We start from the raw sequence: 15,479 nt of genomic DNA, 5'->3' as shown, positions 1-15,479 counted from the left end.
AAACTCAACTGTATCAGAAATTACATTAAGTATAAGTGGACTGTATGTACAACTGAAAGCCAAAGATTTTTAAATGGGATAAAATATTAAAATCCATTTATATCTTTTTATGAGAGATAATCTTTAGACAAACTTTAAGGGCAGAAATTTGAAAGTAAAAATTTTGGAAATAAACACACATACACGCGTGCATACAGGCAGAGAGCAATCAATAAAGGTATAGAATATTTAGATAGTACTAAATAATCAACTTACTCTGCTTGACAAGTGTAAAACATTACACTCATCAACAGCAAGATACTCTTTTTAAAGTGCACGTAGATCATTGACAAAAATAAATAATGTGCCTGGCCATAAATCAAGTTTAAATAAATTGCAAGGTTTTGAAATAACTTGTATGTTCCCTGACTACAGTGCAAAGTAGAAATCAGTAACAGATAAATATAAAATCTGAGAGTGTTTGGAAATTAAACAGTATACTTCTATTAATAAATGCCCTTTGGGCCAAAGAAAGTGTTACAATGGAAATTAATTTTTTTTACCTAAATTGTAATGAAAATGATATGTAAATGTGTGGGATGCATTTAAAATAGTGCATAGAAATAAATTTACAGCTTTGTATTTAGGTATTAAGAAAGAAGAAAGATTGAAATATCTAAACTTCAATCTCAAGAATCTAAATGCAGTATGGATTAAAGTCCCCCAAAACCAAAGAAAGTAAAAATAAGAGCAGAAAGGAGCAAAATAGAAAAAAAGTTAGGTGAAGAATTAAGTAAGTAAGTTACCACATAGTTGCACTCATCTCACATGCCAGCAAAGCAGTGCTCAAAATTCTTCAAGCGGGGCTTCAACAGTATGTGAACTGAGAACTTACAGATATTCAAGCTGTATTTAGAAAAGGCAGAGGAACCAGAAATCAAATTGCCAGCATCTGTTGCAGAGAGTTCCAGAAGAACATCTACTTCTGCTTCATTGACTATGCTAAGCCTTTGACTGTGTGGATCACAGCAAACTGGAAAATTCTTAAAGAGATGGGAATACCAGACCACCTTGCCTGCCTCATGAGAAATCTGTATGCAGGTCAAGAAGCAGCAGTTAGAACTGGACATGGAACAATGGACTGGTTCCAAATTGGGAAAGGAGTACGTCAATGCTGTATTTTGTCACCCTGCCTGTTTAACTTATATGCAGAGTACATCATGCAAAATGCCATACTGGGTGAAGCACAAGCTGGAATCAAGATTGCCGGGAGAAATATCAATAACTTCAGATATGCAGATGACACCACCCTTATGACAGAAAGCGAAGAGGAACTAAAGAGCCTCTTGATGAAGGTGAAAGAGGAGAGTGAAAAAGCTGGCTCAAAACTTAACATTCAAAAAATTAAAATCATGCCATCTTGTCCCATCACTTCATGGCAAATAGATGGGGAGACAATGGAAACAGTGACAGACTCTATTTTCTTGGGCTCCAAAATCACTTTAGATGGTAAATGCAGCCATGAAATTAAAAGATGTTTGCTCCTTGGAAGAAAAGCTGTGACAAACTTAGCATATTAAAAAGTAGAGACATTACTTTGTCAACAAAGGTCCATCTAGTCAAGGCTGTGGTTTTTCCAGTGGTCATGTATGGATGTGAGAGTTGGACCATGAAGAAAGCTGAGCGCCAAAGAATTGATGCTTTTGAACTGTGTTGTTGGAGAAGACTCTTGAGAGTTAGTCAGTCCTAAAGGAAATCAGTCCTGAATATTCATTGGAAAGACTGATACTGCAGCTGAAACTCCAATACTTTGTCCACCTGATGCGAAGAGCCAACTCATTAGAAAAGACCCTGATGCTGGGAAAGATTGAAGGCAGGAGGAGAAGGGGACGACAGAGGATGAGATGATTGGATGACATGGCTGACTCGATGGATGAGTTTGAGTAAGCTCTGGGAGTCAGTGATGCACAGGGATGCCTGCCTGCTGTAGTCCATGGCGTCGCAAAGAGTCAGACACGACTGAGCGACTGAACTGAACTGAAGATGAAGAAAATCAACAAAATGAAATGGAAAAGATTAATAAAATTGATAAACATCAGTAAGACTGATCAAGTACAAAGGGAAAACACAGATGATCAATATCAGGAATGAAAAGAGAGATATTACTACAGATTTTATAGGCATTAAATAGACATACATTTAGTCCAAATATTTAACAGTTTAAAGTGAACATATTCGTTGAAAAATACCACCTACAAAACTGACATGAAAATATGTAGAATCTTATGTCTATGGAAGAAAATCCATGATTTAAAATCGTTACCCACCCCACCCTCCCAAAAAAAACACAAAACCTTAGATGGCTTTTTTGATGACTTCTCAGTATTTCAAGGCAGAAATAATGCCAAACTTGGCTAACATTTGTCAAAGAATAGAACTTTTTCTACTCACTTTTCAACTCCTTTTATGAGGCCAGCATAACCTGACACTGAAATCCAATTTTAACATTACAGTGTTCAGCAAAAGAGGTCCGACACAAAAGAGTAAATACTATTTGGTTCCATTAATATGAAATTCCTTAGTGGGCTAACAGAAATCAGAGTAGGGCTTACTCTTGGAGGGGTGAGATACTGGCTGGGTGCAGCAGAGAGGACTCTCCTGGGGTGCTGGAATGTTCTATATCTTTATCTGGATAGTGATTATAGGAGTACTGAATGTACTTTATGTGCACTTTAGTAGTAATATTAAAAAAAAAGACTATAAACTTGATACTTCATTCCCATGTAGTTTCTTTTCTGTCTAAATTGGGTTCCGTGTGCATTGCCTGCGCTCATGTCCTGTTTGACTGCCTTGGATGAATGCCCATTCTGATGGAGTTGCCTTGCACAGCAGGCAGGCTTTTGCCTTGGGCTTGCTCTTCTTTGAGAATAAGGAAATGACCCCGACGCAGAGGTGCCTGTGATGGAGCCTCTAGTTCTTCCCTCACTGCTCATTTCACGCAGTGTGGTTTTCTTCACAGGCACGGTGGTTTTGGGAAGCATACTTCCAGTCAATCAAGGCCATCGCCCTGGCCACCCTGCAGATCATCAATGATCGGATCTATCCATACGCTGCCATCTCCTATGAAGACTGGAACGACCCTCCTGCTGTGGTGAGTAAATGCTGGGGTGAGCCACGTCAGGTATAGGCCAGAGGCCAGGACGATGGAACATGTACTGGATTTGTAAAGGTGATTTAAGTTTGAGCTTTCTAAGATATAAGAGTGTGCTAGAATATGTGGGACCCAATAGGACCAGTTTTGGTCTTCCCTGTTGGCTCAGATGGTAAGGAATCTACCTGCAGTGCGGGAGACCTAGGTTCAATCCCTGGGTTGGGAGGATTCCCTGGAAGAGGGCATGGCCACCCACTCCAGTATTTTTGCCTGGAGAATCCCCATGGACAGAGGAGCCTGGCGGGCTACAGTCCACGGGGTAAGGAAAGAGTAGGACACGAATGAAGCGACTTAGCACACACGCACGCAGGACCAGTTTAATTTTGAAATGACCAAAGTAACAAATACTGAAGCAGCAGTTTGTTTTAAATGTGCTTAGGAAGGCAGTGTGTTTGTTTATTGCAGAAATAAATTGGGAGGCCTGGGTCTTGTTGGAAATGGAAGACTTCCTGATGACTTTTGCAATGGTGGTGCTTTGAACTCTTGAAAAGATTCTCTAAGCAATTAGTGATGGCTTATATTTTGAGCCCTGCCTCTTGTGCTTTATGCTAACTAAGTGCTTTGCATGGATGTCAATTAACATTCAGGCCCCTGCTAGGGGACATCATCAGCAAAAATGATAGAGAGGCATTAGGGATTGCTCAGGGTGGCCGAGACCCCTCGGTCCTTCCAGCAGCAAGATGGGGTGGGCAGATGCTGCTCTCAGAGCTTCGTCCTTAATTGCAGGAGTCATGAGGTACCTGTGGCCTGGGAGGGACAAGTACCTGAAGCTGTGGGGGGCACAGTCTCTGCTCTGGGGCACACCTGCTCTCTGGCTCACAGACCCCGAGGCCTCTGCGTGAGAGAGCTAGACTCCTCTCCGCTGAATCATTGCTCTTCTCTTTGTGGCCAGCCGTCCTTGTCTCCTGACTCTACCCGCTCTTAACAGTGCTGTATGCTGCCACCTGGTCGGTCTTCTTTTTCCCTCCCCATCTCCCTCCTGCCTTTCTTAAGGGCTTATTGTGTGCCAGTGCTCCACCAGGTGCTTAGAAAGCAGAGGAAACCAGGCCCTGCCCTCAGAGGAACTCAGTGCTAACTTGGGAAGCCTGGAAGGAAGGGTATTGTATGAGTTGCCCTGCAGTGGAGCTGAGGGTGGAATTCCCAGGGAGCCCCGGGCAAGGGCGGGCAGTGCTCCTGAACCGGGAGTGCCCAAGAGGAAGTAAAACCGTCAAGGCAAGTGAAACAGTAGCAAACACCTCCTTTCTGTTTTCCTTGAGGGAAGATTTCCTTCTGTCCATCTCTTCCCTTGACTTCCTTGCCAAAGGTAACCTTCCAGAATGTTTGTGTTCCTGTATAGACATACTGTGTAATTTTAGAATACAAATGGGGTCACACGATGCATATTATTCTCAACCTTGCCTTTTTTACTTTAAAACTAGATCATGGGCTTACTTCCATTTCATTCTGTATAGGGATACTTCAGTTTTAAGGACTGCTGTAATCATGTTTTGGCCTTTTGGCTAAGATCACGTGTTGGACTGCTGTATGTGATCCCATCGCTTAGGTCTGTCTTACAGGCAAATCTGTTTTCAACAGTAATAGGGGGGATGCATATTATTGCATCCACACAGCCTTTCAGGTGTGTATGCACATAAATGTGTGAATGTATCTGTAGAATTAGTAATAGCAGAGAAATAACTAGAAGAATAGGCACACTTTAAGTGTTGATCAGTCAATCAGTCTGTTCAATTGCTCAGCCCCGTCTGACTCTTTTCAACCCCATCGACTTGAGTGTTGATAGATTTTAACAAATTGCTCTTTCAAAAGACTACACCAGTTTATAATTCCACCAATAACATTTTGGTTATTCTGCTTCTTCATGCCTTCAGTAACCCTGAGTACTTGAATTTTTGCTTACTTGGAAGGTTGATATCTCTCTCTGTTGCTCCCAGAATACAAATATAAATCCTATTTGAACTGTGATTGATAACCCTGACTTTTTAGATTGTTTTTGGCATGTATTCATTCAGCGGGTATTTCCTGAGTGCCTATTTTGTTCCAGGCAGTGTTCTTGGTACTTGAGATATGTCAGTCAACAAAGCAGAGAAAAATCCACGCCACTGGGGAGTTTACAGTGCAGTAGGTCTTGCTATCTGGAAGCAAGGTTTGTCTTTCTAGTAAAATTTTAAAGCTTTCTGTATACTGGTCCTTTACAAGTCTTGCAAAATTTTTTCTTAGGTGTTTTATCATTCTTACACTCCGATAAAGGAATTCATGCTTTCTGACATTTTAGTTCCTAACTGATTACTTTTGTATGAAGACATATTGTTGGCTTTTATGTATAAACTTGTAATACTCTGAGTTCTGTAATTGTTTGACTTTTTTCAAGTTGATTCTCTTGTGTCTTCTAGATGTACAGTGATACCTGCAAATGCTAATTATTCTTTTTTCCAACACTTGAACCTTTTGTTATCTTTTATCTAATTGCCTTGGCTGCTGCTTCCAGAACAATGTTAAATGACCATCATTTAATGTTGTTAAGTGTTAAAAGAGAAGGGCGGGTGTTGTGTGAGAAAGGGGGAAGTTAGATTTCCCCCTCCCACAGCTTACCTGGTTCTCTGGAGGACAGAGACTCAGGCAAGTGAGCGTTAGATACAGGGAGGGGGTGGGCCAAGAATGATGAATTTTGGGGTTTCTGGTTCCATCCAGAAGGAGAAGCAAATTCAGGGGTCAGAGGGACAAGAGAACACGGCGGCTTCAGGAACTTTGAGGGGGTCAGTGTAGCAGGAGTGAAGGGTTTGTGAGGGAGATGCAGAAGGTGGAGCCTTCTGAGGGCCCAGATTGCCAAACCCCTGGCATCTTAAGGGAGGTGCTGGAATGTTTCCGGTGGGTGATGGGAGATCAGCAGAGCACCTCCACAGAAGTCATGTGCTGAGATTGCATTTCGGGTCATTCTGACATCAGTGTGGAGGGTGCTTCTGTTGTAGGAGGACAGGGCCAAAGGCAGGAGACTGTTTCAGGAACCAGGTGAGAATTAATGGAGGATAAATGTGAGTGATGGGGCTTCCCTGGTGGCTCAGTCGGTAAAGAATCTGCCTGCAATCCTGGAGACTGCCTGCAAGACAGGTGACCTGGGTTTGATCCCTGGGTCAGGAAGTTCCCCTGGAGAAGGAAATGGCAACCCAGTCCAGTATTCTTGCCTGGAAAATCCCATGGACAGAGGAGCCTGGCGGACAACAGTCCACAGGGTCGCAAAGAGTTGGACACAACTTAGCGACTAGACCACCACCCAAATGTGAGTGATACCAGGGACCACCTGCCGTGCTAACTGGGAAGGCGTTTAGGAAGAGTGAGGAGGATGGTGTTGTCTATTGAGTGCGAGTACATGGGCATCGCGGGCCAGGTGGCGTTGGAGTCCAGGCATGGTCTGGCAGCAGGGCCTTCCACCGTCCAGCGCCAGGCCTCCTTTCCAGCCTTATTTCCTTCTGTTCCCTTTTGGGGAGCACTAGGTTTCTGGCTCCACAATGTTGTCCTTCCTGTGTTTGCTCTCTGCTTTTCCTTCCTGTGCCCTTGTGACCATTGCTTCTTTCCCTGGACGCCGTTCTTCACCATCAACTCTGGTCTTATGCATTTTATTCAGGGGCCCTGGCCATGTACCCCTTTCTCCATGAGATTTTTCCTGGACCCCTTACAAAAAGTAATCTTTCCTTCTTGTAAATCTTAAAGCGTATTATCTATTTCTTTCCTGTCATTTAACATACATAGAAGTACAATTTCCTGTAAAATTTTAAGTTTCTTAAGGGAATTTCTGAGTTATCTTGGTATTCCTTATAATATTTAGAGCAATTTAATTCAGGTAGGAAGCCCTTTATACATAAAGAAGGAAGGAGGGATTGAGGAGGGTGGAATTTCCAGGACTTGAACCATCCAAAGCTCAGTCGCATGCTGACGTGACAGCCTTTATTTTATTTGACCTTCACCCTATTGGGAAGGTGAGAAAAGTGAAAGATTCCCTCTCATGTCTAAAGCAGACCTAATGAGGCTCACAGAGCCTGATGACTCGTCCAAGGTCGCATAATGGGCAAGTTGTGTAAACAAGCAGGAACCCGGGTCTTCTACCCACAGAGTGTCTTGACTGGCTTATGCAGTATTATGGGAGCCATTGAGCCTCCTCCAGGCTGAAACATTTCCACTCTTCTGAGCATATGGTACAAGTTTGAGACAAAGAAGATCACATCTGTTGCTCTGCAGGAGAATTCATACAGGTGGGATAATCATGACCCAGCTAGAGAATGTGGAGACAGTGGGCGCTTTCCTGTACTTTTATCTAAAGCTCCAAGAAAAGTGTTTGAGGATAAATGGTTGGGATTCTGGTCTCTGTCTTTCATAAGAATACAGACTAGGAGAAAATAGTATATGAAGTTTTATAGTTTTGAAATAGGCATATTTTAATTGAGGACAAAGCAGAATGCTGGACTCAATTTGGGAAAGAAGATGAGTATAAAAAGCATAGATCTGAATAAGCAACTGGAAACTATATTATTTATTTATTTATTTATTTTTCTTTCTTAAGGGGAATTTAGTGTTTAAGTTCTAGGAGCTCAGGTGATGAGAGCCCTGATTTAAAGCTGTAGGTTGTACATTTCTGCTTCTTCAGTGAAAGCAACTGACAGAAAGCCTGAATAGCATTGATTTATTTATAGTTACCTCCCCCGCCCCCCGCCCCTTCAGAAATACTTAACCTGTCCTAGATGTGGTTACTATGAGCCCAGCCTGCAGGGGAGTCTCCCCTCTAGATTCCATCAAATTTACCATTTCAGGCACCCCGAGGTGGGAGTTGGTGTGGATCTCAGTCAGTAAATCAAGGGTTGGCCTGGCTTTTTCAAAGATCTGCAGTCAGGGCCTCCAGCCATGGCTCTGAGCTTGCTCAGCTGGAGAGGAGGGCCGAGAGCAGAGAGCCCTTTTTTGGCCAGATGCCACTGCCTGAGTTTAACGTTAAAAAAAAGAAGAGGCTTGTGTGTGGATGGTGAAAACAGGGAGGGGTGGTGGCCGGCCGTGCAGAAACCCGGTGCCTGGGCCACCAGATGCTCTGCCGTCCTCATTTGTAACCGGAGCGGGGCTGATTGCATTATCCACCTTTTGCTACACTCTCAAGATGGTGAAAGCGTGTGAGTAGGTCATTCTGGAGCACAACTTTAAAGTGGCACAGTGGTCCAGTCTGGAGAGATGGGCCCTTTGTCTTGAATCTTCTCTTTGGAAGGAATTTCTCACCAAATGGAAGTTTCTTTGTGAGAGATGACACATTTGTTCTTAATCATTAAATTTTTTAGCTCCTCTTGTCAAGGATGCCTGCATTTTACGGTCTCTTGAGGTTTTCATTTCTCCCCCCCCCTTTTTTTTTTTTTTGCAAGTCTCAGCAAAACTTTACCATCTCCCCAAACACTCCCCGCCTGTGTCGCTTCTCAGGCGTGTGCCATTTCTGGTCTCCCCCTTGGCGGGCCTGGTGCCTGGATCTGGGCCTGGCCTGGGTGGCTGGGGGTCTCTTCAGACAGCCTCCCCCAGCTTACCTCTGGTCGCCTGCAGGGCACGAGCTTGTCGGGAGGACACAGACTGAGGCCCGGGAGCATTGAGAATGCCGATATGGAGCGGGCCAAGAGCCGTGAGGTTTTGGATTTCTGGCCTGTGCCAACAAAGCCATATCCTCTCGGTAAAATCACGTAGAGTGGAGTATTTTCCCATATTATTTTTGTACAGCGTGATTAGAAGGATTATCTCCACCTTATCATGTGCTAACGTGATTGAGTAGTGGTGGTAGTGTCAGTCGCTCAGTCGTGTCCGTCTCTGTGGACTGCAGCCCGCCAGGCTCTTCCATCCGTGGAATTCTCCAGGAAAGAATACTGGAGTGGGTTGCCATGCCCTTCTCCAGGGGATCTTCTCAACCCGGGGATCAAACCCAGGTCTCCTGCATTTAAGGTGGAGTCTTTACCATTTGAGCTACCCAAGAAGTAAACTTTATTTACCTAGTTCCTTCTGGCAGTGTTTTTCAGATTTGTTGTCATAGATAACACTAGTATAGATAACCCAGGTTTTTTTTTTTTTAACACTGACTATACTGGACCTAGAACAACAGAAAAGGGAGACAGCAGGGGTCCCATAGCTATTGACAAAAAACCTGACAAACTGACGAGGAAAGTGGGGAAGTGACTTAAAACGGATTGTTGCGCCCAGCATAAGAATAAGGCTGACAGCAAAAACTTGTTCCTATGAAATCTAGCCCTTGTGGCAGCTTCGCTGCAAGCCAGGCCTCAGGTGCGGGTTATATGCACTCACCTAGGCATCCTGTGGAGAAGGCAATGGCACCCCGCTCCAGTACTCTTGCCTGGAATATCCCACAGATGGAGGAGCCTGGTGGGCTACAGTCCATGGGGTTGCTAAGAGTTGGACACGACTGAGCAACTTCACTTTCACTTTTCACTTTCATGCATTGGAGAAGGAAATGGCAACCTGCTCCAGTGTTCTTGCCTGGAGAATCCCAGGGACGGGGAAGCCTTGTGCGCTCCCGTCTCCAGGGTCGCATAGAGTCGGACACGACTGAAGCCACTTAGCAGCAGCAGCAGCAGGCATCCTGTAAGCCTGAGTCCAGCTTTTGAAGATAGAGGGGGAAGGCTCAGCAGGTGGGAGGCCTGTAGAAGAGCACTTGCTTGCATGGCAGTCCTCACCCACGAGGGGCAGGGTCAGAGCTGTGGACTCGGTGCAGGAGAGCCTGCTGCTGTCCCTAGTTCTTGGGGAAGCGGTTCTCCAATGTCAGGAGGTTCTCCAATGTCAGGACGTGTCAGAAGCTCCTGAAAGGCTCGTGAAAATGCAGATTGCTGCCACTCCACCCCTAGTCTCAGATGGTGTTGGTCTGGGTGAGGTCCTCGGATTTGCATTTCTAGCAAGTTCCCAAGTAGTGTCGATGCAGCTAGTCCAGGGGCTGTGCTTTGATGTGGGATTGGTTCACTGTGTGTGTCCTGACTCACTGCCTGGAGAAGGCACTCCCTCTCCCCCCATCCAGTGCCTCTTCTGCATCCCTGGAACTTGATTAGAAGCTTCCAGAGCCTGGGCTAAGCCCACATCTGTCTCAGCTACAAGAAGAACTCAGGGCTACCGGTACTTAGATGTCCAGACGGCAGCCCTCCTCATTCACAGAGGTTGTGGTTGTATAAGCTGCTGAAAATATCACTCAGCTGTAAATACTAACAAGCTATAAATCACTCTGCAGGCCGAAGGAGCGCCAGCTCAGATGCCTGGAGCAGAACCCCGAGTCTGTTTAACTCCACTCCCTGCCCTTTAACATCCAGGTTGTGGAATGTGTCTCTGGAATTTGAACACCTCCCCTGCTCACCCCCTCCCCCAGGAGGCCTTTTTGGCTTATTTTCTCCCCTTTTTCCTCCCACTGCCCAGATATGGCTGAAGTATGTATGGAATTCAGAAATTTTAGCTTGAATTTTAAGTAAGTTTAAGCGTTTTGGAGTCTTTTGTTTTTAGAGGTGCCACATTTACAGGGTCACAGTTGCACAGAAGGTCCGCCTTCCTGCCCCCAATGCCAGGCCTTTCCTTGAGTTGCCTTCGCCATTGAACTGTTTCGTAGCTGTACTTGCTTCTGTGGAAACAAGCCGGACAGTCTCAGGTCATGGAGTAAAGAAAGCCGAGTTGGGTCTGTGGAGCGAGAGACGCAGGAAGATCCCAGGAGCTTGACCCGGGGCCCCATGCCAAGAATTCTGATGGTCAGATAGTAACGTGGGAAAGATGAGGTCGCAGGTCAGATCCAGGTGGGGAGGATAAGTAAAGCACAGGAAGGGCCAGACTCGGGGGTGCTGCGGAGGGGGTCCTGTCAATCAGAGCATCCTTCCTGGAGAGGGAGACTCGTGTACCCGGGTTGCCATGTGTGCATGGCGACTCCAGTGGTGGCGGAGGTCGAGCCGCACGTGCAGTTTCTCTGGATGCAGACCTTCCTCACCCACCCGGGCTTTTGTAGAGTTCACTTTTATGACTCTGGCATTTATGAGTCAACCCCTGTCTGCTTCCTTACGTCCCAGAGAGGAGGGCAGCGAGTGGAGTAGGTCCTCGGGGTCCATGGAGCTTGGTCTGGCAGCAGATGAATTGAGGACACCTTGGGTATTTTGGCAAAGCCATCCTTCACACACCAGCTGTCACTCACCGGCACATCCAATTCCCTTTCCCCTTGCTTCAGGGCCCACTTTCTTTCTCCCTCGAGTCAGTTTAAGAGGTTCAGTAGCAGAGGTTACTGGGAAAATGAGTTGTCGGGTATCCCAACATCAGGGGTAATGAATTCTATTTCTCGTATCCTATACTGTTTACATAGACATATCAATTAATATTTGAGTGTAATTTTTCTAATGAGAGGGTCATTACAGCTGCAGAGTAGAAAAATTTCCACATTGCTCCAGCTGGAGTTTGAGTCTTGATTTTTGGTTCTGTCTTATCTTTCAGCTATATTTCTTAATTTCATGTTTAAGAAAAAAATAGAATGGCTTAACACATGAATGGTTTAAAAAGTAAAATCATAAAATAACGCCTGTAAATTAAGGCCCATTCCCGAGGGGCAGCTGCTCTCAGCTCTCCTCTGATATTTATTTTCCTACCTTCTCATAAAATGCTGATAGTGCTGTTTTTTTTTAATTTCTCTATCTCAGACATTCTCTCTTTACTTCCATAGAGTTAGTGCTTTGTTTCCTGTTCCTGCCTCTTCCTCTGCACGTTTCTCTTCCCTCTCATCTTACCAGTGGGGCAGTGTCATCATTTTTCATTAGAGCAATGTTTATTGTTGCGTCATTAGGACTATATAAATGTTGGTGTCAGTGGGACCAAGTAATAAAACATGGTTATGTTTCCTTTCTTGCATAACTTTTTTTATTTTCCAGGGAGTAAATGCATAGCTGTCTTAAAAACAAAACAAAACAAAAACACTCTCTTAGCTTTCCATGTTCCTATCACTGCTTTTTACTAACTTCTCCAACGAAGAGTGAAATGGTCAAGCGCAAGTGAACTATGGGCTGTCCCCCGCCTTCGCTCTCTTTCCCTCCCTCCCACCCTTCTCGTACATAGCCCGCACCTGCAGCTCCAGTGTGGATTGACTGCTCTCTAGGTCTCCTGTACAGAGGTCAGCCTCAATTCTCTGTTCACCATGATTCTTGCAATTCTCTTCTTTTCTCTTCTTTGTTGGATTTTTGTTTTCAAGTTCTAACATCCTCTTTCTTTTTGGGTTTTTTTTTTTTTTTAATCCAGTAGCTTCCCCAGAAAAGGGACTGTTGGGGGGTAAATTTGCTGTCACCTTGTGTCTCTGAAAATGCATCTATTCTCTTTCACCTTGATGAATAGCTGTGTGCAGTGCTGTGCTTGGGCTGGTATAAAATTCTGGTCCACGTGGCTTTTCTTCAAAATTTCAAAGGCATTGCTTCATTGTCTGCTGATCTTCCTGTTTTAATCTCAAGAGATGTCATTCTAATTCCTGATCCTTTTGTGTGAAACTTTTAATCTTCCTGAAAAATCCTGTGTTCTGAAACTAATGATGATACACCCTGGTATGAGTGTTTTTTTGTTCACTGGATACTGATTTGGGCCCTTTATAAGGGAATTTTCACATTTTCTATCTCCCCCGCCCCGCCTCGTTTGCTCTCTTTTTCGCTTGGTGGAACTTGGGTTACCTTGATGATGAATGTGCTAGACTGACCCTTATTTTTCTTATCTTTTCTTTCTGTCTTAATGGACTCTTTGTTTTAATTTCTTAGATATTTTCTCAATTTTATCTTCTAATTTTTCATTTTAAAATTTTTGTTCACTTTTAATTTCTAAGAGTTTTTTCTTGTCTTCTACCTAATCTTTTTTATAGCTTCCTATTCTTGTTTTAAGGATACAGTACTTTCTCTCTCTGAAGATATTTGTGGTTTTGTTTTTATTTTTTATTGTTTTTATATAAATTTATTTTAATTGGAGGCTAATTACTTTACAATATTGTATTGGTTTTGCCATACAGAAACATGAATCCGCCACGGGTGTACACGTGTTCCCCATCCTGAACCCCCCTCCCACCTCCCTCCCTGTACCATCCCTCTGGGTCATCCCAGTGCACCAGCCCCAAGCATCCTGTATCCTGCATCAAACCTGGACTGGTGATTCGTTTCATATATGATATTATACATGTTTCAATGCCATTCTCCCAAATCATCCCACCCTCGCCCTCTCCCACAGAGTCCAAAAGACTGTTCTATACATCTGTGTCTCTTTTGCTGTCTCGCATACAGGGTTATCGTTACCCTCTTTCTAAATTCCATATATATGCATTAGTATACTGTATTGGTGTTTTTCTTTCTGTTTTTATTTGTCTTAAGCTCCGTGTATTGTTTGTTTCCTTTGAATTCCATCATCAGGGCTTTATTTTCTGTCTTTCACATTGGAAACTTTCTTCAAATACCTGATGTTTTTCAGCAGTCTATTCTTATTTGGGTGAGGCACTGAAAACTGATGGGAAGCCCTGTGTGCATGGTTTGGCTTGTCAACTTTTGGGCTTTACTGAGGTTTATGGATGGGGACTCAACTGTTTACCCCGTTGTTGGTACTCTTCAGTTCAGTTCAGTCGCTCAGTCGTGTCCGATTCTTTGCGACCCCATGAACTGCAGCACGCCAGGCCTCCCTGTTCATCACCATCTCCCGGAGTTCACTCAAACTCACGTCCATCGAGTCAGTGATGCCATCCAGCCATCTCATCCTCTGTCGTCCCCTTCTCCTCCTGCCCCCAATCACTCCCAGCATCAGAGTCTTTTCCAATGAGTCAACTCTTCGCATGAGGTGGCCAAAAGTACTTTTAGGTTATTTCTGTTGGATTGGTTCACTGACCCAAAGGATAATCTTTCTGCCCTTGGGAGTAGGGCGAGGATGGATAGTAAGTCTGGGCTGCAAGTCTTTGGGGAGGAGAACGGGGGAAGGAGACTGGTTCTTATCCTTCATACAGTAGATGATCACTGAATCTGCCGTATTTGGTGTGGCGCCTCATCCTGCTGGCCGTCCGTTGTGTCTCTGGAGTGTGGGGTCTCTCTAGTTCATTTTCTCCAGAGAATAAACCTCCTGCTAAGATGCAGTGGGTGGAGAGGACAGGGAGGGCATTGACCTGCCTGTGCACGTAGGTTTAAGGGATCTCAGAACCAACTTTTCTTATTCCTGTTTTCAGAGTCCGTCCTCCCTAGACACCTAGGCCTTCCCATTTCTCAGTCTGCTAACCATCATCCTTGGAAGGATTAGCTTCCCATGCTTTGCTAGGCAGTTTATGTTCCTTTATCTGCCTTTTGTTTGTTTGCTTAAACAGACCTACAATTCTGTATATTTTTTAATTTTCTATTTTGACATAATTTTAGACTTAAATTTCCAAAACCAGTGCATCGTTTCTGCACACCCTTCACTCATAGTCATCAAACACTAATATTTTGCCACCTTTCTTTTATTCTTTTCTGTGTGTGTGTAAGCACACACAAACATATACATTCATATTTATGTATTTTTTTCCTGAACCATTTGCAAGTTACAGATATGAGGCACCTTTACTCCTAGATCTTTCTCAGAAAATCACCCAAATGATCGCTAGTGGTAAAGAACCCACTTGCCAGTTTAGGAGACATAAGGGATGCAGGTTCAATCTCTAGGTCGGGAAGATGCCCTGGAGGAGGGCATGGCAACCCATTCCAGTATTCTTGCCTGGAGGATCCCCATGGACAGAGGAGCCTGGCCGGCTACAGTCCATGGGGTCACAAAGAGCTGGACACCGCTGAAGCCGCTGAGCGCACACATACAGACCTTATTTAGATTTTGTCAGTTATCTTCATTATGTCCATTACAGCAGAAGATTGCAGGCAGTCATTGTGTTCAGTTGTCATGTCTCTGTAGCTTCTACTAGAACAGTTTCTCGGGTCCTTCTTTGTCTGGCATGACAGTGGCCTTTTTGAAGAGAACATGTCAGTTATTTTGGAAGGTATCCTTTGATTTGGATTTGTCTGGTGCTTTTGTGTTAAATTATGCATTCCATTTCAAATTATTGAAATTCAGGTTAAGTATTTTTGGCAGGAATGTCACAAAAGTAATGTTGGTTCTTGGTGTATCACCCTGGAGGACACGTGATGTCGGTCTGTCCCATTGGTCGTGACGATAACTTCACTCAGAGCTTTCTCCAGTGGGAGGTTACTTCCTTCTTTTAGTGTGTCTTGTTCGGACGTACTTTGAGACTGTGTAAATATCCTGTTACTCCTCAAACCTTTACTAG

The 15,479-nt window shown here is 44.2% G+C and overlaps 1 protein-coding gene across 4 annotated transcripts in view; it reads left to right on the top strand.

Annotated features, from left to right (window-relative positions):
* The window catches only part of EXT2 (exostosin glycosyltransferase 2), a 153,842-nt gene that overhangs the window by 66,107 nt on the left and 72,256 nt on the right, over positions 1 to 15,479 (top strand). For 3 of the 4 annotated variants that reach the window (XM_027562602.1, XM_027562605.1, XM_027562603.1), the window contains one exon: positions 2,999 to 3,130. The exons of the other annotated variant lie outside the window; for it this stretch is intronic. In XM_027562602.1, the coding sequence (XP_027418403.1) occupies positions 2,999 to 3,130 (132 nt within the window). The remainder of the gene's footprint in view (positions 1 to 2,998; positions 3,131 to 15,479) is intronic. 4 annotated transcript variants of the gene reach the window in all.

Source organism: Bos indicus x Bos taurus, chromosome 15 (genome assembly GCF_003369695.1).
Source record: "Bos indicus x Bos taurus breed Angus x Brahman F1 hybrid chromosome 15, Bos_hybrid_MaternalHap_v2.0, whole genome shotgun sequence".
Lineage (NCBI taxonomy): Eukaryota > Metazoa > Chordata > Mammalia > Artiodactyla > Bovidae > Bos > Bos indicus x Bos taurus.
The sequence above is the reverse complement of the archived record's forward strand: the minus strand, read 5'-3'. Positions and strand labels throughout refer to the sequence as shown.